Source organism: Augochlora pura, chromosome 3 (assembly GCF_028453695.1).
Source record: "Augochlora pura isolate Apur16 chromosome 3, APUR_v2.2.1, whole genome shotgun sequence".
NCBI lineage: Eukaryota > Metazoa > Arthropoda > Insecta > Hymenoptera > Halictidae > Augochlora > Augochlora pura.
In genome coordinates, this window is record NC_135774.1 from 16,877,748 (window position 1) to 16,901,805 (window position 24,058).

Sequence of the window (24,058 nt, forward strand, 5' to 3'; positions counted from 1 at the left end):
CTTAGACCACTTTCATAATTAATACTGAATGAATTTCATATAATGTTGAAATTACAACCACCATCTACGGATTCATTTTTGACGATGTCGTAAAAATTACATTGAATAAATTTAGTTTACAATAATGTGGTGTAAAATAACTGATAAACTCATTTTTTTTAAATTTTGACTTAGACCACTTTCATAATTATGGGCACATATATGCCACACAAGAAAGAAAAAACTAGAAAAGCAAACCATTTTGATCAATAGTGAGATGTGTAGTCCAAAGTGCCATATTAATTATGTCCAACTAATAAAAAAAAAATCGAAATCATGTCTATCATGAAGACACTTTCACTTTTGCTGCTTAACCCCTTGCACTACGATTCCTTTCGCGCTGTATTGATTGACACTTATTTTGCCTTAATATTTTCAATAACAGGACCAGACAATATTTGTTTGTTTTATTGTCTTCATTCGCTTTTGTTTCTAGATATTTATATTAGAAAAATTCAATTTGATTTTGATTTAGAAAAAATTAATAATGTCCATATTTAGTAGAAATTACGTGGAATCTTTATCACGAGTCTGACTCGTTATTATAGTGCAACGGGTTAAAAGGACGTAAATTAAGGTAAATGGCCTCGAGTACTACTAGTAAACGTATGCAAAACTAATGGAAGTTGTTTATTTTGTTCTAAGAAGAGTCCCACTGGACTTCTAAAAAACTTCCGAGCCAGAACATCCCCTTAAACCAGGGTTCGGAATTAACCAGCACGCAACACGAGGATCGTGAGTCCCGTCGCGCGTCTCGCCCCCCGTGGTTGCCACCTTCGGCACGAAACACCTCAGGCGCGTGTGCCTGTTGCTTTATACGTATGTATGTGTAGCATTTAGGCGACCATGGGGAGCGAGACGCGCGACGGGACTCAGGGGGCGTAGCCCTCGCGATTCTCGTGTTGCGTGCTGGTTAATTCTAGAGATGGACGGGTACCCGAGTCTCAAGTCGGGTTGAGTGTGGTCGGGTTGGGTCGGATCGAGTCGGTACGAAAGCTTGCGTTACTCGAATACTCGAAAATTTGTCTTGAACCCGAGAAAAATTATAAATATATATATATTCGAGTAATGCAAGCTTTGTTAAACATATTGTAAACATACGTTAAACGCTTTGCACTCGAAGCCGTTTTAACTGTAAATTTTAAATCACTTTTCTGGCTCATAGTATTTCCATTCTACATTAGAAAGCGTACTTTTATGCATACAAAATTAATTCTTGTGACTCATACCAACAATTTCACTGCTTAATAATTTTTTAGATCTAAATTTTGTTGGTATAAAAAGAATCTTGGGTCGTGATAGAACAATTTTAGTTATTCCTCGAGTGCGAAGAGTTAAAGTGAATTGTACCAAAGGAAAAGCGAACACTTCGCAATTTTCGATATCAGAATTTGACGGATGGAATTCCGTTTGGCGCGATTCGTAGCCAGGACAGCTTAACAAGAGTATCGAGCGTAACAACACTCGAAGTTGGAGTTATGAAATCAATTGAATCTGTAGGCGAACCCACAATTTAATTCCGCTCATGGTCGGCGCAACGCGTGCTTAAAGGAGGTGCGGAACACCTGTCTCCGAGATAGGTGCATGCGATTAATACGGTGAAACGCTTCTCCTTCGTCGGGTTAAATTATAACGTTAGCGAGAACCGTTCGCGATCTGTATAATTAATTTGAACCCTTCTGATTTTTTTCTCCGTTGTTTTGCTCAGGTATGGCGACCGCCGGTCTTGAGGTGCGCGAGGCTGGACGAGCGCTGCGAGTACAAACGGAAGCGCCGCATCTCGTTTCCATGGGAAGCGGGCGTCTGTCAACGGCGGTGACCCTGCATCCTTTACCCGAAGGTATGGTGAAGTACAATTACATGAATTGTAGGTGGCCGAGCATCGAGTTCTTTGATGTTCCGCTAATTGGAATTAGGAACGCGACACCACCTCGGCGGAACATTTCCTGCAGCGCTTTCATTCCTCTCATTTATTTCATTTCTGCATTTTTTCCTTAGCTTCATTTGGCTTAAACCCAATATTCCAGAGAAATAAGACTTTATTTAACATGTTCCCGATTGTCCGATTCAGGTCAAATATGCACCGTTTTGTTCTATAATTTGTTGCCATTTTAAAGGTACCTTCATAATGCCTCTCTCGTAGAAGTCTTGGCCCCTATTAGCAAAAAACTCTTGCAATCGACTTCCATAACCTTCTCTCGATGCTAATTTCTTATCATTAAGGAAGTTTTGCAATGCAAGATAAACATGGTAATCGCTTGGTCCCAGGTCTGGACTACATGGTGGATGCATCAAAACGTCCCAGCCAAGTTCCTGAATTTTTTGACGAGTCACTATAGACGTGTGTGGCCTGGCGTTGTTTTGATGGCACACAACACCTATCCTTTTGGCCAGTTCTGGCCGTTTCTGATCAATCACTAGCTTCAAACGGTCCACTTGTTGACAGTAGAGATCCGAATTTAGTGTTTGACCATATGGAAGCAACTCTTAATAAATGATTCCTTTCCAGTCCCACCAAATGCACAGCAGAACCTTCTTGGATCTTAGTCCTGGTTTGGCCACCGTCAGACCTGCTTCATCAGGCTTTGACCATGAACGTTTTCGCACAATGTTGTCGTATGTGATCCATTTCTCACCCCCAGTCACCATGCGTTCAAGGAATGAGTGTATCTCATTCCGTTTGGCCAAGACATCACAGATGGAAATTCGAATCATCATGGTTTTTTGTGTTAATTGATGTGGCACCCAAACGTTGAGCTTCTTTTCAAATCCAGATTTGTGCAAATGGTTTAAAACCGTTTCATGGTCGATCTTTAGCCCCTGGACGATTCTACGACTGCTAACATGCCGGTCAACTTCGATTATTTCTGTGATTTTATCAACATTTTCTACGACAGGCCTACCTGTACGAGGCGCATCTTTAACATCAAAAATATCTGAACGGAATCGACGAAACTAAAATGGCGCGTAATTGGCTGTTACAGTATCGGGATCATAAACTCCATTCATCATTTCAGCCGCTTGGCTTGCATGTTCACCTTTATCAAAGAAAAATTGTAAAATGTACCGAATTTTCTCTATGTTGACTTCCATTTTTAACATCTTGTAGCTCGCAACTGAATGGACCAAACAAAAAAATATAAATAGAATTTTTGTAATGCGAAAAGTCATCTTTCCAACGAGCATAAATCTGAAATTGTTTGATCGATACTTCAACAGATATCGATCACTACAGCCGTCTGCCGAAAAAATAATGAATTTCTTTTTCCCCAACCTAATATTTTTATAGATGGTAGGTAAAGTTATGAGATCTAGAGTTTACGTCGTCTGTAGTAGATTCGAAAAAGTTCACTTTTACAGATTTTGCATGTTGCATACTTATCGCACATGTTACATATTTTTGACATATTTTGCATTTAATTCTATATGACCTTCATAGCTTGAGTCCAAATCTTCGAATTGTTGAAGATCTGTCGAAAAAGTTTAATACAAATTTGTTCTTTGCCCGGATTTTCAAGGACAATTTGTTACGATTGCATCGTATTCTACTCATCTAAAGAATATTTCTGGGACATGATGCCTTTGAGACTATCTAGAAATTGTAGTTTCATTAAAGTCGAAAGAATACTTCTTGTAACTTCTTAGAAGAGTATGTACTTCTTGTAACGATTAAGTAAAGGTACAACATCGTGAAATTTCACTTCGATCTATTAATAAAATTGAACTATTCGATCTATTTAGAATAATTTATTTCTCGATAAATAAACACTTAATTGCATTCGTCTCCATCGAGATGAAATGTGAAAGTTACGTTTTTCTAAGCTCTACTGGTATCGTAAATGTGTCGTTGAATTTAATTTTCCAAAGCTTTATCTGTAAATGAAACGTTTTATAGAATCCTTTTTCGCGATACGAAATGTATTCTTGCTCGTGCTGTCGTTGATATTCGAGTATAGAATATAGTCTTTGCTCAGACTGCTTGGACATTCAGATCGACTACCCGTATCTCGAAAGAAATTGAGGCAGTAACGCTTCCTAGATAACGCTGCAAGCCGTAATGGTCTGTGATTCATCAATTTTAATCCGTGACTCGAACACGTAATTCGACCTGATAAAGTCTAATTGCAGTAACCGAGATTCAACGCCGGAGATACAAACGATGCGTTACGCAAATGCTGTTGAAATCTCTCCGGGAATCAATTCAGATATACGTATAAATACCTATTAGCCGTTTCGTCTGATGCGAGATAATTTTTGAAAGCTTTCTAATGTTTCTCGAATCTCGAAGTGCTTCCATGGAGGATTTTTTCGAAGATTATCAGCGAATAAGACTGATACCTTCAATATTACTACTGGACAGCGAATCTCTGTGCAAAATTAATGTATGAAATTTATACGCGACATATGCGGAAGCATATTCGAAATAATAAATATTATTTATTTTAACTATAAATTGTTTACTAAATCGTTTACGGTAAATTTATATCTTTGACGATTAATTTAACAACAAGCCAGCCTTTTATATTTTATTTCATAATGTCTGAGGTACGCTAATTTAACTTAGATCAAATGTGACTCAAGTTAAAAGAAGAAAATGTAATACACCATGGTCGCATGCATTTACTTTGCAATAAATAATCACATTATTTATATTTTTTATTATTTCTAATACGAAGATATACCATTGTAGTTTTTTCTTGGTTTTTGTTTAAATATTTGTGAAAATGTAAAAGTTTGTTTGAATTTATAATTATTCGCAGCATTGTTGGTGGGTCCTGTTAGCTGAATCACCTTGTATATTTAAAAAGAAAACATTACAAAATATATTTGTATATTTCTATATTAGAAATTCTGCGAACGTATTTTGTTAAGTTTTTCTTTAGATATCGGTAAAAATGTAAAAACTACTTTGAGCTTATAATTATTCCATGTTAGATTCTTCCGATGTTTTTACTATTTCCTGTTTCGCGTTATCATCTTCCCGAGTACATAAAGATCCGCCAATCTAGCAATATCTCCACGCTACCGTCCGGTTAAATTCACATGTCTGAAGTAGCAGACATCTGAAACGCGTGTTTCACAATTTAAACGGAACGTCATTGTTATCGGCCCGTATTGATAGAATGATCACGGCAGGACTGTGGGGCGAGTCTCTTTTCGCAGAAAGGCGATTGTATCATCACCGCGGAAAATTACAATGTAGTTACGAAATTTCTGCTTCCTCGGCGAAACTCGCCTTTATTAACATAATAGGCGACTATCTATTCGATTCGACGCAAATGCAAATATTTGTACTTGACAGCCTCCTTTCCGGTTTCGACACCGACCTGCGCACGTGGACGCAAAACTTCGACTTCCTGCCGCGAGCCGGCTGTATGTATTTTTAAAAGTGGATCTCTCGGTTCCGCGCCGCGCTCACAGCCGCGAAGAAACCCCGGTGCTTTGATTATTTCGGGAATATACAGAGTGTCCCGAAATTCTGGGCCATACGTACGTGACCACGTTCGTTTGAAAAAAAATAAAGGACATATCTGCGATTGTTTCGTGTTTGAGAGTAATTGAAGTTTGACTTTTGTTCGCAACGGTGAACCTTTCTCCAATAAATCAGTGTTTCAAAAATTCACGAAAATCACTACAATTCGCATGAAAGTTGTATAATTAGTATAAACATATGGTTTGCGCTAACGAAAATGCTCGTTCGGTAGAAGCTTGCGAACCATATAAATGTAAATATAATTTAACAATTTTTATAAATTTTTAAATGACACTTGTTTTATGTACCCTTGTTACAAAATAAGTGTATAGTATATTCTCTCCAATTGTCTCTCAGCTGATACACAAAAATGGTCAATTTGGGAAGAAGAGACACCGTGATTCGAGTTTCGCGGTTACTTTTGATAGATCTTGACATCCGGCGACTATAAAAACGAACCGCAAGACTCGAATAATCAATCGTGTCTGTGCTTCCCAATTTATCCGTTTCTGCATACAAACTGAAGGACAATTGGAGAGAATTTACTGTATTCAGAAAACAAAGAACAAAATGTCCATATTGGGAAAAAATAAATCTAGAGGAGGGAGCATAGAGTTAAGAACTATACTCTTAATGAGTAAATATTAATGAAATATTTAACTTAAATATTTATGAAAATAATCCCACAATAATTAACGCTATATTATCATCGATTAATTTTTCCAAATTTATTTTCTAGTTATTGCAGGAAAAGTGATGAAACCTAGATAATAATTTTATATTGAAATATTTGAAGGTGTCTTTTGACCCCTTTTATGAAAATACTGTTTAAATATTTGGTTAGTGTTAAAATCCGTGGGGAATTGATCGCAAGGTTAGGCCTGCATAAAAAACTGGTAGAAGCAAGATTTGAGAAAAATGCTTCCCATGTAGAATCACGTACTCCTTTCTACAATTAATAACATAGATTCGGTTAGTATGTATATATATATCTTTAATTGAAAATATTTTATGCAACATGAAAATAGATTGTGAAACATTTCGATTTCTCTAATTCCTACGAATTTGCATATTTCGACTCGCATCACGCTTTTAACAGGTGCAATGTATTTTTACACCGAAAAAAATTATGCGTTAATGGATTCTATGATTTGCACCGCCTATCGCTTAGCTTCTAATTATTGCGGAGGCATCTGCATCGCCAACATGATTCCATTATCGCGTTTTAAATATACGTAAATGAAATGCGTAAATTAAACTTTTCATACATTGCGGCATTCAAAAGTGTTAGCACGTAACGACTCTAGCTTTCTTACGAACAGCAAAATATACATACTAATTGATGAACGTAAGAAGATAAAAAACAATTTACAATTTTCACTACCTAAGACTTTTAACTTATAAAAGATTGATGTGATTTTTCAAGAACAGATTTGCTTCGATGATTTGTGAAGTTTAGAAGCTTAAAAGTTGTGAAGTTTAGAAGCATTTGTTAACAGTATTCGGAATTACAATCAGTTTGTATGGAAAATATCCATTAGATATTTAAACAAAAAAATAAAGACACAAGTTCAATGGATTATTGTACACTCGAGGGGATCTCGGAAATGATTTATTCTCTTTTGTCCATTGCAAAGTATGTAACAGTGGTTAAAATAATCGCACTGTTCCGGAGCGCAATCGTATTGAGAAACAAAAGCATATTGGCATAGTTCAATTCTATTGTTTCTACGGTACGAGTGAAAGATACGGATGATGCTTGATATTTGTTATTAATATACTATATATGTAAAAATATTCAATAGATCGTTTTTCGAACGTATACCTTTTGTACGGAACGCTATTAATTTGAAATAGCTCGGAACCAAAGATAAGGAATACTATCTAATTAAACATTTATTGGAAGAATGTATTAATCCGTTTCAAAAATTGTAGGAATACTTTGTATACCAACTATAGTTACGCAGATATTAGATTATAGTATTAGAACTGAAATGTGATATTACAATATAGCATTAAAACTAACAAAGTGTTTATTCATTCGAAATGTAATGAATAATGATTACGCAATAATCGATACACGACACTTTCGCCAACAATAATATATGCAACATATGATCGATTTTATTTTTCAAAAATCCTTACATGGTATTAGGTTTTGAGGGCCATCAATTTTGATTGTTATCCAAACTACATCAATCTTCAAAAAAAGAAATAGTCAAACAAATCGGTGTTTCATAATAAATTAGGGCAAATGTTAAAATTAATTGAACGATTGATCGCATGATGCAGAAAAAATGAGTAGATTTACCTTATCGACGATTTCTCGAAAAACCGAAATTTAGGGTACGAACGATTTCGTGAGTCACTGTACAGAAAACATACGTAGAACGACGACAATGCAACCGGCGAAAATTTATCGGAATGTCCCGATACGATAACCCGTCAAACATCGAACGTAAAATGTTACTGTTTGCCGGTACAAGCTCGGCGGTTATTTTTATCAACGTCCACTATCTAAATCCCGTGGCATTGAAAGAAGTATACCGATCAAATATTTAACCGGTTCCGACGAACACCACGGCACAGCAGCCAATGGCAAATATTCGAAGCCGAAGGTGGTTACCGCGGCACCGCCGGCCAGGTAGACCCTTCGCAAACGTGTCCGTAAACCGTGTCCACGTGTGCGGACGTGCGTGCGATAATGCGTAACAGTGTGCGCGTTTACGCGTGTGCCCGTGTATCCAATAAAACGGCACGGACGTAAAACCTGCAATAACCGCGCCAGAAAAATGTAGTCGGCAGAAGAAAGCGTTTTCCTCCGAGGTGTTTCGCGATGCGGAAACGGCGAAGGGTTAGATAAGAAAATAATCCCGAGATAACGATAGGGTCCTTGTGTAATAGCAGGGAAATTTGTTGGATAAACCTCTTTTTTCCTCTTTCTATTCTCCAGCATCGGAATCCACGGTATCGGGGTAATCTGGATTCTTGGATTCGTGTGCGGTAAACACGCCGCGCGCGTGTTTCCATCGCGGTGCTCGTGTTTGCGCCTCGATCTTCTTAGAAGACTGCTCTTCTTCGCTTGTTCGCATTCGCAATCGGATATTCTGGATCTGTGTCCTTATGTGATTTCGTTAATTTATTCGTTTCCTTGCATTGGAAAGATCCGCTGTTTTCAAATTCATATTATTAGCTTTAACGACCACAGATATTAGGGGGTATTTACTAATCTCTCTCTCTCTCTCTCTCTCTCTCTCTCTCTCTCTCTCTCTCTCTCTCTTTTGTACTAGTTTCGTAAATCGTACTCGAATTAAAAATTTGCTTAAAATTAAATTGTGACGGCAATTAGCGACATCTCTTAACACATATTCGTGCGGTAAGTTTTTGCACCGCCATTCAGAAAATGAATTTGTTGACATCTCTTGACACTATCTGTAGAAATTATATGGTCTATATAAAAACAACGTAACTTTTAAAAAAATCATATATTTAAAAGAACAAAAATCAACTATTTTCTGTAATATACAAATGACGAATTTTCGTCATTTGGCTATTGGTAATTGTTTACAAGATGACTCAGTCAATCGTAATAGTGCTAAATATTTTATAATGCGCAAGAACGTGTTTCCAATTCCTATAAAATAGGTAAGGCTAGTGTAAAATTTTAGCAATGTTAAATACGCACTATCTATTTTAGTAATAATACAATCGTATTTATTTGTATGCTAATATTAGCTTAGATTATGTGTAACACTTATGAGAATTCTAAAAGCTTATTAAAATTGATATTGAGATTAGATAGCCGCGTTTTTTGAAGCAGCAAGCATGTTGCCTAAATCGTACTGATACGAAGTTTTCCAAATCGCACTGATATCGATCGATGAAGTAGACTGGTTCTGCAATTTATGCGAAGAAGTTCGCCTCGAGAATATGATACAGTGATTAAAATCGCTCGATTTGGGTACACAAAGCATGTGCAAGCGTATCAAAAGCCACTAAACTTTATTATTGACTCCAAGATATTTGATTTTCGGCAAGTAGTCGATTCTTTAATAAATAAATACGTAATTAAACTGAAATCATTTTGTAAATGATCATGTTCCACTTTCAACGATATACTTTCTGAACGGTTCAATTAGTTACTATAAAAGTTATAACAGAGGTACGAAAATGTGTAATTAACGTGTCTTTGATAGAGTCTTATTATTTGTTAAAACGCGCGCATGACGGACAAAACAAATCCATTTTTTATTATAGAATACGGTTCTGTCATGAATATAAATCGTTGTACGAGTAAAGTAAGATTTAAAGAATATCAGTTTTGATAGACGTCTTCAAAAGTATTGGCTTCGCGCCAGAAAAATAGGTTACACAGTAATAAAGTTGTATTGAACTCGCCAAATGATCGGAAAACTTTTCGTCGGCGCGGTGCCATGCCCGTTGCATTGCTTGTGCCACGGATCCGTTCGAAGTCACTATCTGTTCGGTAACTTAGCCGGTGTGTCCGATGTCAGAAATAAACTTCGTGTGAAGTCGTTTCTCGGTAAGGAGCGCATTTACAGAGAGAATTTTATTTCGCGTTTCCGGAAACATCACCGGCTTCCCGAAACTGATGAAACTGGACCGCATATGTTTCTACAAACGTCACAAACGCACATCTGCGATCATCCCTATAAAATAACATCCTCTTCAATTCGAACACAACGACTTGATAGCAACAGTTCCATGTTTATTCTTTGTAAACAATAATTAGTAGATAACGAATATTTTTACAAATAGTCCGAAACAGAAACAATGTTTGTTACGTAATTGTTCATAGATAAATTGCAAATCTTTACTACTAGTTATTTGACTACTAGTTACTACTAGTTATTTCGTTTATAAATTAAACAAAAGTTAATACAATTCTAACATAGCCATGAAAGTGATGCATGCATAATAGTGAATCTACACCCATGTTCGAGCTCCAGTAAAATTTCAACGATCTGGCATCCAATGATGCGAAGCGACTGCTAGTAAATTAATTATAACAGAGCAAAAGTGCTTGCAATGAAATCATTTGTCATGATTAGTTTGAAAACTTGAATTATCTCACAATAAAATCGAATAATCGGAATTTTTAATAGTAGAAATATGACAAAAATTTCAGATAAATCTAACTTTGAGGCCTTAATAACGTAATCTGGTGATTGATGTGACTTTAAACGCAAGATAAGAAAATAGAGTTCAAGAATATTGATATTTTATTTTCGTCCAATTGAAATTATTAAGGAAGCAATGAAATTGGTTCATACAATTCATGAAGGTAGTTCCTACTTCTCGCAAAAATTTGCAGTCTAATTATTACTACACGTCAAATGTTACTATTCTAACATCGCTAAAGTTCAATTTAAGTTCACTAAAATTTAAATAGATCATTCGTGTGTACAAAATTAAATTTCATTTATTTCGATATTAGGTCATATCAAGGTTCTGTTCGCGAGAACACATTCTATAGTTTATACTATACCTTTAAACTGTATATTTTTGAAAACCTTCTAACCCGTCTGGAAGTTCTATTGATCTTTATCTATAAGTGGTCCACGAATTTATTAGTAAAAGGAGAATTTATTGCAGTTTTCATGACCTCGAAATCCTTTCAAGTGTACCAATTTAAAATATTTTCTAAATGTTCAATTCCAGAAATACGTACAAATGTATATAGCATACAAAGAATAATATCCCATCGCAGCAACATTTTTTGCATTGCTACGAAAAGTTCGGTTTTCTTGATCAAGATAGAAAATAATAATCTGGAAAGAATCAAACGACATCAATTTTCATTTTTTTTATATCATTAAAATTTCATAAGTTAACGAACGATTTAACCCTGACCATTAATATACACAAAGTTAACAGAATTCATGTAGCAACCAAAGAATATCGTAAAAATTTACGGTTTGTTGTAATTTCCTATAATTTACGTAACCTATGTATTATTGTATTAACTTTTCAGTATCGCATCTTCTTAAAGATATCGTGTTCATTTTGTAGATAAGATACCAACAACATTTTTCAAATATCAAGTCTTATGAAGGATAGCAACGTAATTAAAAAGTAGTAAATTATAGAAAACAATAATATAAATACGTGTGAATATTGAAAATTTTATTAAAATCGATTGAAAACACACAATTTTATAACTTTTTCCACCATTGTAGCCACACGCATGTTTTTACAAAGATTTGTCCATAGATTTTCTAATAAACTAGCCCTTCTATAATCTCAAAAGAATTCAAATAATCTAGTTCGTCCACGACTCTGTATAGAATTTTTCTCAAGAAAATGTTCTCGACACTGAAATTAATCCTCGTCTCACGAACTCTCAGCCACGCTACCATTTTGCCTTGAGTTTGTAAGTAAGAGGGAAAGCCTGATTGCTAGAAGACCCTATTAAGATAACAAAACGTCGGATGTTAGGGCATTCGAATAATGGCGATTCCGATAAGGGAGGTTCTACCGCGTATAAATCGAATCGCGTCCATTAGTTTCAGACACCTTGGAAAGAAACTCGTTCGGGACAACAGGAATTCCCCGATTATACGTTAAAAGCGAAAGAGTGGTAGCGGTTGCGCAGGTTATCTCTGTCCGCTTAATTAAACTTGCGCTCCGCGCAATTAGTAGTATCTAATTACGCCGGATTCAGTTAACAACGTCAGCCCCGCGCCTCGCCGACCTTTTCCATAACGAGAAAAAGAACGAAAGTGGAGAAAAAAACTGGCGGATAAAAAATAATAAAAACGTGTAGTTGAAACCACCGCGTACATTGATGCGGCACGATGTGCACGTGCATAGCCGCGTATATGACGCCTCTGTGTCCTGCGCAGGGTATATAAATGGCGTAAAGGCGTTTACTTGGTCGAAGGGGGAGTCGGAGGCGAGGACAGTAACCCATGAGAAACGTTCTGTCTCATAAGCACGGTGCGGTGCACTTAAATATAGTCGGTGCATACGGAGAGAAAGAGCAGACAAGGGGAAAGAAAGAAAGCTGGAGACGAAGAGAGACGGAGCGAGTAAGAGAGAGAGAGAGAGAGAGAGAGAGCGAGAGAGAGAGAGAGAAAGCGAGAGCAGGAAAGGGAAAGGGGAGCGACGTAGCAATATAAATTATTGCATGAGTCAATCCTCAAAGTGACCGTGTATTTTCAGGCAACGTTCGCTTTTCTCGACCGTCCTATTATTCTCTTTTAGCACGACCACCCGTTCTCGCTGTTGCCTGAAAGTAGCGCGCTCGCCTGCTCGAACCTTCCAAAAGCAGAACGTGTTCCTTTTGAGGGTGTTCACTGGCTAAACACTAAATCAGGTGACAAGAGGCCCTTTACTAGACAATTCTGCAGTTTTCCAGGGAATAGTATCTAGGTAATTGTTGATTTTAGCGGTGTTTTCTAATTTTGGTTATTTCACCATCATTTTCGTGCAAATGGCATCATTTTGTCAGCAGTACGACGAATTGATAAGAAAAAGTCAAAGAAATACATTTAACGTACTTGTTAAAAAACAGTTTTATAAGCAGAGTACGGTAAAATCTCCCCAATTGTCCTTCAACTTGTAAATAAAAATGGTCAATTTGGGATTTAAGTTTCATGACTCGTTTTCAACAATTATAACAATTATATTGAATTATAGTATAGTATAAGTAATAACGTATAATGACGGCATTACGTGACTACATCCACGATTTATACGAAAAGTTGGAAGTTATATGGCAACTTTTAATTGAAATCTTTTATAGATAACAATCCAATAAAAAGAATTATTATTTAGTACACGTATTATCCAAATTTTTGGATATAAGAATTAAATTAAATTAACCCCTTGCCATACCATTTCCTTTACAATTGCTATGACTAGAATTTTTTCGAACGCACTAATTTCTTAGAAGAAAAAGGAATTTTATATTTATTGTATCCTTACATCTACTCAAATGTTTAAATATTGGTGATGAGAAAGTAAAATTTGATTTCTACTTAAAGGAACGGAAAAACAATCGTATATAACTGCTTATTATTATGAATCTCCGTCACGAGCCTGACTCGTTAAAGTACGGCAAGGGGTTAATATCTGGTAGAAAATAGTTTAGTAAACAAACGTGAATTGTTGCTGAGCTCATAATTGAAACTTTAGAAAAGAGAATAGTCAGCCGAAAAGAAAGTAAAAAGAGGGAAAGGAAGTGGGGTAGGAGAAGAGAAGAAGTAGATGAGAAGGAAAAAGGAGATAAGACAGAGTAAGGGAGAAAAGAGAGAGAGAGAGAGAGAGAGAGAGAGAGAGAGTTTAGGTGTGTCAGGCAAGAAACATAGCGAGAAGCGAAGGTGAGACAGAGAAAGAAAATGAGACATCTAGAGGGAAGATAAAGTAGTAAGGTAGATAAGTAGGGAAGTCGGTAAGGTAGAAATAATAAAAATATCCAAAACGAAAAATAAAAAGGAAAAAAATGGGGAATAAATTTACAAAGACAGACTAGGAAGAGAGAGAGAGAGGGAGGGAGGGGGGGAAATAGAGGGAAAGAGTTAAGAGTTTGTCGAAGGTAGATAGAGTAGATAGAATAGAAGAATAGCTATAAGGCGTGAGGGGAAGGAAAAAGATGGAATAAAAAGAAACATTTAAATATAACCGAACAATAAAGACACCACCGTATATAGAAAAAGATAAAGAAGGAAACGCGGAAAAGGAAGGAGCAGACAGAGATAAAAATTAACGAATGGTAGGAATTAAAGAAATAATGAGAGAAGAGGCGAGAAGGATAATTAAGGAAGATATGAAGAACTAAGAAAGAGTTTGCCATGGATAATATGTGATAGAAACACTAGAAGAACGTAAAAAAGAATTTGTAAAAGAGAGAAAAGGAATAATGGGGAGGTAAGGAAGCTAGAGAAGAGCTAGAGAAGAAGAGAGAGAAGATGATCAAAGATGATAGTCATAGAGAAGAAAAGAATAAAAAGAGGATCAAGAAATTAAACACAAGAGAAAAGAATTTCGAAAGTGTAGAAAAAGGGGGAAGGAGAGGAAATTTATGTAAGAGGTTAAAAGAGATGAAAATTAAATGAGAGAAAAAAAGGAAAGAGGAAAGGAAAAGGAATATAATTATTACAGGAGAAAAGACAAGACAAAAAAGCAAATATAGAGAAAATAAGGAAAGGCAAAGGAAGGTGGAGAAAGGGAATGGTGCATAGTGAAGTTAAAAACAATGAAGCAAAAAGTAGAAGTGATAGAGAGAAAAAGAAAATGGATGGAGAAAGGATACTTTAAGAAGTTATTAGGAGAACTAAAAATATAATTAATAATAACAATATATTCGATGTAATTTTCTCTAATACCTATTAGTGCAAGATCGACATCGATTGCTTAACGAGAGCGAAAAACGCGCCCAACAATTAGCTCGCTTACCCGTAATCGATACAGTTTCGTCGTGATCCTTACTAAAACGAAAGCATGGCCGATTGTTGCACCGCACAGTCGTATTAACTTGATCCACTGGATAGATATCAACACGAACCGATCTACCTGCATTGCACGCGGTCTCGACGCAGAACGAAACGGCCGCCATGAAGTAATCTTCCTGTTTCTCGTTTTCACTCGGCAACTCTTCCGACGTTATTGTTTAACTAGCTTTTAACACGGTTAACACATTTTTTCGGGTTCAACCACCGATGGACCGAATCATCGCCGCCGCATCCGCTTCTGTGTCAACGCACCGCAGTGCTGATTTTCAAAACAACTCCACGACAAACAGATTTTACGCACAGCACTCGTAACACCACTCCTTTCTGATGCAACGCGTTGAACCGTTCGAAATTTAAAAAATTACTCATGGTGGACGACAGCGTGATTCATGTTCGCGACCTATCTTTACAATCTCTACATCTTTCTCATTGACTAGAAATCGTTATTGTAACTTCTTCTTGTAACGAAGTACAGTTACTCCAAAAAATATTCGAGTAACAAGTAGTATTCACTTTGCAATTAGTGCCTCCTTCGTGTGAAACGTTATGTGTTATTTTTACACTATAATTTATTAACATACACCGTCTTGTAAGATATTGGCGTAGAGAATATTACAATATATATTAATCGAAGGTATGCCCAAGAGTTATATTTTTAAAGTATTCAGGAACGTGATACAAACGAATAATTTCGATAAACACCTTATTAAACATCATTCATTAAAAGTTTAAATACGAGATAGGATTTTATTAAATATTAATCGAATTCTACTTTATTTTAATCTTTTAATTATGTTATAACATGTTCGTTATATTTTGGTGTTCGATGAATTATGGTAGTAAGAATATACGAGGAAGCTCCTACAGAATATCCATTTTTACTCATTTTACTAATTTGACAAATAGAGTTCTTACTGATAAATTTTTTGGGTGTCAACCATGTCCTTTTCGAAGAATTATTCCAAACATTGCGGTTGGCTTGATCAGGAGATTAAAGGCACAGTGATACTGGTGTGTACCTGATAGTGTTCCACTTAATATAGTGGATTGTGTTCACGTTGCGGTTTATTGCTTATCGATCTAAAGAATTTTCCAATAGATTAGCTAAACAATTAAAAATCCGGGAGGAGGATGATCCAGATTGGGTTGTTATCTCCAACGTTTTCCAGCATGTTCTAGGAAAGTATGATTTTGTTCTAGTATATCTTTAACTTCGTTGAAGAAGTTATTGTGTTCTGTTCGTTGTTATCATATTATAGCTATCTATTATAGTGAAAATTTACTGTGAAATAATTGCGAAAAACTTGATAATTACTTGGTTAATATTTCGATAACTATTTATTAATTATTACCTTAATTATTTACCCCAAATTCGGGAATAAGCTATAAACTATTAAAGATCGCAAAAGTCAGAATTTTTCAAAAATTTGAACTAAAAATAATTTTTACATGTTCCAATGACTATAGCTTAACTATCAGTCAGTCGATGACAACGAAATTTTTGACATACACATAAGTTACGAAGAAGTACGAAATGCATTTTTTAAATTTTCATTCTAGTATTTCTTTAAATATTATTTTTATTCCAAATAATAACAAAATTTTAAATAATGTATTTTAGTCATTGTACAGAGATAGCGTTCTTCTAACATTTAGAGAAAAATTCAAGTCATTTAGACCAGTTTTAAAATAGTTAAACCTTTTTAAAAGTGTTGACTCAGTTTTGCACCCAACTGCATAATGAGGAATCCACAATTGATTTTCTGGTAATAGGAACAATAAACCAAACAGAGTACAAGATACTGTGATAACACAATCGACCGGATACTCGAACCAAACGCGTCGAATTAGATCCGCGGTTGCTCTCCCGTTTAACATGCCGCGTGTACTCTGTTTCTTTGCCGGAATACATATAGGTAGGTGCCACGATGGTCGTGCCTCCGGAAATAAGAGAAAACACTTTCTCCGGCGAGAACGAAATTCTAACCAAACAGAATAACTTCTGGAAGTTCATATTCACGAAGCAATTACGCTAATGACTCACCTACTTTCCATCATCGGTTTTCCCCACCATTAATCTATCAAAACACTCGATTGCATCGATTTATCGGATACGTATTAATTTCTTTGGAATAATCTATTTACTTTACAATCTACTTGTTTCGCCTTAAGATATTATTTATTCAATAATAACTTATCGCATGTTCACATATTAGCTATTAGCTATCCTCAAATTTTTGATTGATATCAGCTCGTTCGTCTATTGAGAGATTAGAAATTATTAGAAAAATAGGTATCGTCTTCAATAAAAACCTATGAACCCTCTATGGGCCCGCGTAACTTTCAGGTCACATTTTAATTTATCGACATTTTAATAAATAATTATAGCTTTTTTCATGAGATGGCGCATAAATCTTAACTCTACGACGTTGTCAACACAACCAATACTAGTATTCATGACCATAGCTAGGCTCATCAACTGAAAATAAAATAAATGCTGTGAAAACTGTCGGCAGTAAAACTACGCGAAACCATTTGATCCAATTGATATTATTTGTGCTTTTATCAGTGATTACCAAACTAAAAATAGTGGACATCATAATTCGGATTAGTATATCAATAACAACCTATTTGTTTGCATTTCAATTTTCAATTTGTTACTGTTTTTGATGATACAGTTTTGTAACTTTGAGGTTACAGTGGCCTATTGTGGCTGATTTCGGTACATTTAGGATAAAGCTTGTGCATTCTCCCGTTTTCAGATTTATACATCATATACCCAAAAATGAATACAAAATCCAATGGAAATAACCGAGGAATTAGAATTAGACGCATTAGCGGTAATAGATCCGATGATTCTTTATTAGATTCTGAGTCCGATGAAGATGTGGTAGTGTTCCCCCGACGACGGATAAATTTCATTGATAGCGACGACAAAAGTACTCAATCTTCGTCAGATGAGGAAGATACAGAACCACAAAAAATTGTTTGGCAACCACTATCACAGATGAATAATAATTGTTGCTATCGCCCTTTGAAAGGAGATTGCCCTAATGACCCCAAAACAGTTTTATGGAATTCCACGTATGAGTTATTATATTATATATATATTACACACAGAAGTGTAAACTTTATAGGCCAGTATGACTTGAAAGTCACATAGTGATTATATCGCAGTAGAATTGTTTAAACACAAAAATTTGTTTTCATTTGCATATATAGGTTTATAATTTCTGATTTTTTGTTCCCACAATTTTTTTGGAGTTAAAACAAAAATTCGGCCAATAGAGGGTTAATATTATTATTATTATTACATGGCGATAGGAATTCGCGAAAAAGAAAAACAAAATCGTAGCATAGAAGCTACGAAAACACTTGAAACATGTGCACTTGAAAAATTTCTGGCTTTCAAAGTATACACCGCCGGCAGACTGGAACAGTGGCCGGTCCATCTCGCGAATTCAAACAGTAGAAACCCTTTCCGAAGCGAAAAAGTTTCATCTTCGAATTACTCGGTTTTCGTAGACCGCCAAGTAGGCGAAGATTCACCCCTAGCCGAGAGTATATTTTGAACGCACAGCGTGGCGGAAGCTTTTCCAAAAAGACCGAAAATGTGCGAGAGTGCACGACCGCGCCAAAACTAAATATAACTGCAGTCCTTTGTAGAATGCACCGCGATTTACTCGCTTCTCATAGTGCGGGCACGCGTAGACATCATTTTGTTTCGCGACCGATGAGCCAATCGGGGATTTGTTGGTCGAATAACCGGTGAATTTTTCGTTGCGCGTCGTTGCGACTCGTTCAATTCCCGAAAACCGGCTATTTCTTCGAATAGAGTCGAACTATCTATTCAACGGCGATTCAAGGTAACATGTTTGTTAATTTTTCATTCGATCGATTAACTCGTAAGATAGTTTCATCGACTAAAAACAAAAAAGTATACCTCTCAAAAACTGTCGTTATTAATAAAACCACACAAAATTCTTGTTTCTAATCTAAACCAAAAATTACTTGACAGCTATCATTTATAGTGTATTCTATGCAATTATATTGCAAACGCAGAGTTTTTAGTTTGTAGGAAGATTAAGCTTTCGCTTCTCCAATAATAACAAAAAAGTAACGAGAATGCTGTACCATTTAAGTATAGAGGGATTAGACATTTGACTTGTTTGCAAAAGGTATTACAGATTAATAGAGCTACCTGACACTGTACCTGCAGGTTTAATAGTAGGAAAATGTAATTTATTATAAATAAATTGGCAATAAATAATAATCTATTCTTAAGGTATCATCGCGACTAAACTGTTGCAGATAGAAGTTGAATCGAGTTAAATCAAAGCAAATAATTATTGGTTCTAGTGCATTGAAAATGATAAATCTATTAAATTGTTATTAGTAAATTAATATGTCTTAAGTTCATCGTCTATAAACAAACAAGTACGCCCATGGTTGAATCACTTGCGCAACGTGGCAAAAGTTATCGAAGAAATTTATTATTAGAAAACCGGCGAATACGGGAACAGCGGGTCATCCGCATTCCGGGAATTCTTGGAAATGATTGTATGCTCCAGACCTGTTTCACTTTCGATTTTGTACAGGAATATGCTTAGCAGTTTCATGTGTGAATGATGTTGACGGCTGTATCTATAATGTTCATTAAATTATTGCTTCGCGAATTAAACGAATAATATATGGTGTAACGATAAAATCGAAATACTTCGTAAAACGTCAATGTCAATGTTCTAAGAACACACGTACTTGTAACAACTCGAAAAATTTTATATACAGATACTAGTAGTTATTTAACAATACCTAGCCTTTAATTTAACAGTTGTTTAAATTTAAATAGAACTACTAAAAAGGAAACTAGTATATAGTAAATTCAAATTATTATTTTATTTCTGTATGTATAGCGTTCAAACTTGTCGTTGTCTTACCCTTATTTCTACTTAACAATTTTCGGCGAGAAGACTTTATTTAATTTAAAGTATAACAGAAATCAGCAGGAAAGTATTCGGTTCGTAAAATGTTCTCTTTAATTCCTTGGGTACAGTTGCTACGCTACCAACCCAACTAAAACTTAATTAAGCGAAGACCGTTGTACATTATAACATCCTTATATAGCAGTTAATTGACTGATCGAGTAAATGCCCTATTAAGCTCCTTCGTGATCTTTCGTCGCATTGTTAAACCACGTGCATTCAGAAACCTCGCAAAGAGGCCGCGATGGGATAATATCGAACTGTGTAAAGCAGACACTCCGCGGTCACCACATTCTGTAACACATCACCACGAATTCTATTTGTTGACGAGCCTACGGAAACTACGATTGCGCACGCGGAATATACAGTGGGCCGCATTAATTTCGGACACCATCGTATTTGAGAAATTTTTGTTTCGTATCTTTAATGTTTGTTGAATGAATGAATTTATAGTTTTTTAATAAGTCAGAACACTTACTTTAGATTCTACAAACATAAGTATTATTTACATATTTTGTATAGTTTTATTGTTAATTGATATTAAATGAACTAGTGCTTAATTTTGACGTCGCAAAAATATTCGGACACTTTACAAATTATGATCTGGTCATTAAGGATATACATATACTTTAACAAAAATAAACCGATGTTAATACTTTGTTGGATTACCCTTTTGCCTAATTACATGGTTTCATCGTGTAGTCGTACTAGAAATAATTTCATTTAAATATTCTAATGGAATACGTGACCATTCTTCGGTTATTTACAATTTTAATTCTTCTTCGGACTTCTTGGTGACATTCTGATTCGACAATCTAAGTAATCCCATAAATTTTCAATCGGATTTAGATCTGGTGATTGTGGAGGAGTTTTCAATACTTTTGGACAATTATATAATAAATATTCTAGAACTACACGTAATTTATGTTTGGGTTCATCATCTTGGTAAAATTTAAAATCGTTACGATATTAATAGCACTTTTTAGTAAATTTTGTTTCAAAATATTTAAATATTTATTTTTGTCTAAAATTCCACCAATAAAAACTAATTCACCCACTCCAGCAGCTGAGATACAACCCCAAACCATCACACTTCCTTCACCGTGTTTCAACGTTGGTTTAAGATTCTTAGAAAGAAGCTATTCATTAGCTTCATGCCATATAAGTTTGTGCCCATCAGACCCGAAAATATTATATTTGCTTTCGTCTGCAAACATTACATCTTTCCACCATGTTCCTTCTTTAGAAGTGTATTCTTTAGCGAAGAGTAATCGCTTCTTTCGGTTAATATCGTTTATATATGGCTTTCTTCGGGCAAATCTGCCATGATATCCATTTTTATGAAGCATCCGACGAACTGGTTCGGGATGAATCTTCTTGCCGGTCCCCTCAAAAAACTCTGCTGTCAATTTTGTGGCACTTAAACTAGGGTCTACTTTTATTTTCCTAATAATATTACGTTTATCGCGATCGTTAAGTAACTTTGGGCAACTTTTCTGTGGGATAGATTAAATTCTATCCTCACGATTATATCTTCGTAAAATGTCCGCAACAGTGCTCTTGCTCAAGTTTAATAATATCCCGATTTCTCTATACGATTTTCCTTTTTCTCGATGATAAATAACAAGTTGGCGTACATTAAACGTGATATTATTCCCTTTACATGGCATATTCACAGCTAATATGTATGTGCAACACGAACAATATTTGAAGTGAAACTAATTCTATGAGATAGTGCTTACATCATATGTTTACAAACATTGCCATCAAGCAAAGTATTCATCTTAACAGGGCACTTTAATTACAAAGCGTATGGAATGTCCGAATATTTTTGCGCCGTCAAAATTAAGCACTAGTTCATTTAATATCAATTAACAATAAAACTATACAAATTATGTAAATAAAACTTATGTTTGTAGAATCTAAAGTAAATGTTCTGACTTATTGGTAGCAGGAGCTTGGTCGTAATGGAATATACGAACACACGTAATGTATAAATATAATTTAATAGTTAACAAACGTATTATAAATTCATATTCTAAACTGTCTCGTGTGCACGCCGAATGCGAAGTAGACGCTGCGTGAAAGAGAGACAAAAGACAGCGGGACTAGGATCGCGCGCATCAGAAACATAGGACTGATAAAGGCGCTCATCGTCCGTCGGTAACACTTCCCCTTGAGGCGCGGATTGCAATTTTATTTCTAATGTTCATTCACACCTAATAGACTCACGCATTCTTTGTGTTTCGGTCCATTTGGTAATGGTTTCGTTAGGATGTCCGCGGCCATTCGTTCGGTGGGTACATAGTCTAAATCTAACAATTTTTCTTTCACGACGTTTCGTACACGAAATGGTGGGAATTGCGATGCGAGCACTAGAGTATCGACGCGTGGGTGTTTTTCCACCCTTCCGGGGTTGTAAGGCCCGGATTGAACCGTTCGAGGATGCGTGATGCCGATGTCGCAGATACATTACTCGTCAAATTAATATTGGGTAACGGATTCAAATGGTAGAGCAGTGGTTGCGCTGTTGTTGTATTGTTGAATGACTCAACTTGTGATGTCTCGACTGGGAGACTGTGATGTTGTATATTTTCTCGACTGCTGGAGGTTGAAACGACTGAATGTTTCCTCGACTGCTGGAGGTTGAAACTGTATCTCGACTGCTGCTGTGTGATGTCGACTGGTTGTCGACTGTTTAACGAGTCCCTTGATGTGGACCGTTTGACGAATGATTGCAGACTTATGTGAAGACGAATCGTTCTACTCCATCGTCGTCGAACTAGAATTCGTCTGGGGGTGTGGGCGTTTCTACCTTTTTGGGGGGTTCCGCGAGAACTTGCATTTCGATATATAAGAAGGGCACTGATTGGGTTTTGCCGACTGCTGTATAGTACCAATCAGTGCCTTCGTTGACTTGGCGACACCCTCTTGTCGCGTCGTGAGGATGTTTGCATGTATGTAATTTATGGCGTTAAAAAGTGCTACGGGAAATCGTCCAGGTCAGCCTTCGACAGTTACGGTACCGTCGCGTACTCGAGTAGCGTGACCCTTCGGATTACCCGGTTTCCGGCACGGCCCAGCTGTGCGCTTCAAAAATGCTATTAGGAAGTTCTCTTAGAAATCTTTACTTTATGACACGTAATGGTTATTGAGGAAGACGGGGATGAAATTAGCATGCTTCTGGTCGCCAGATGTAAAAAGGATCTTCTTCTCAAAAATAACTTTCCTCGCGTCCCTGTCATAAACCTCATCGGCAGAAACTCCAGGTGATTGTTCCTTCGGGACGGGACAGGTGTCTTATATCAATGTGTTTGGTTCTGTTATGGAAAACAGGGTCTTCTGTTAGTCGAAGGGCAGATTGATTATCCCCGTACAAAGTTATGTGTAAAAATTTCTTGAATCCTAATTCGCTTAATATTTTCCTCAAGTAAAGTACTTCCTTTGTTGCTTCCGTTAGACTCATATATTCAGCCTCAGTAGTCGAAAGGGCCACAGTTTTCTGCTTTCGTGATTCTTAAGAGATGACACCTTCACACATGATGTATGCGAATCCTGTTTGTGAATGCCTACTACTCAGACAAACTCATTTATTGTCAGCGAATATATTGACTTAATAGATTCGCTGCATGTGCTATATCGGGCCTAGTTGCCATGGACAGGTATGTAAGACATCCCACAAGTTCTCTGTAGGGCATATTCTTCAAGTCATTAGTTTTATTTTTCTCTGTTTGGGATAATTTCTGATTCATGTCCATTGGGCTGCATACAGGGTTTGTGGATGACATCCCAAATCTTTCCAGAATGTCTCTGATATATCCGCTTTGCCTCAGGGTGATGCAGGTTCCATTTCGCACAAATTCTATTCCCAAACATTGCGTCACTTCTTTCAAGTCCTTTATCGGAAAAGATTTGCCTAGAAAAGTTTTCAAGTTATTGATTTGTTTTACATTTCGCGAAGCGATGAGCAAGTCGTCTACATATATTGAAATGAGCAATAGATCCTTCCCCTGTCCGATATAGTATATGCAGGGATCTGCTTCGGAGGGTGTTGCTCCAAACGTTTACAGCTCTTCTATCAGCTTGCT

General features: G+C 36.2%; 1 protein-coding gene across 3 annotated transcripts in view; it reads left to right on the forward strand.

Moving 5' to 3' along the window:
• Positions 1 to 24,058, forward strand: part of LOC144478768 (uncharacterized) — a 148,566-nt gene that overhangs the window by 63,308 nt on the left and 61,200 nt on the right. For 2 of the 3 annotated variants that reach the window (XM_078197007.1, XM_078197005.1), the window contains exon 2: positions 1,748 to 1,879. In XM_078197007.1, coding sequence (XP_078053133.1) covers positions 1,750 to 1,879 — 130 coding nt within the window. In that variant the 5' untranslated portion in view covers positions 1,748 to 1,749. Of the gene's footprint in view, positions 1 to 1,747; positions 1,880 to 18,747; positions 18,855 to 24,058 lie in introns of those variants that run through there. The other variant, XM_078197008.1, reaches the window with a different exon arrangement.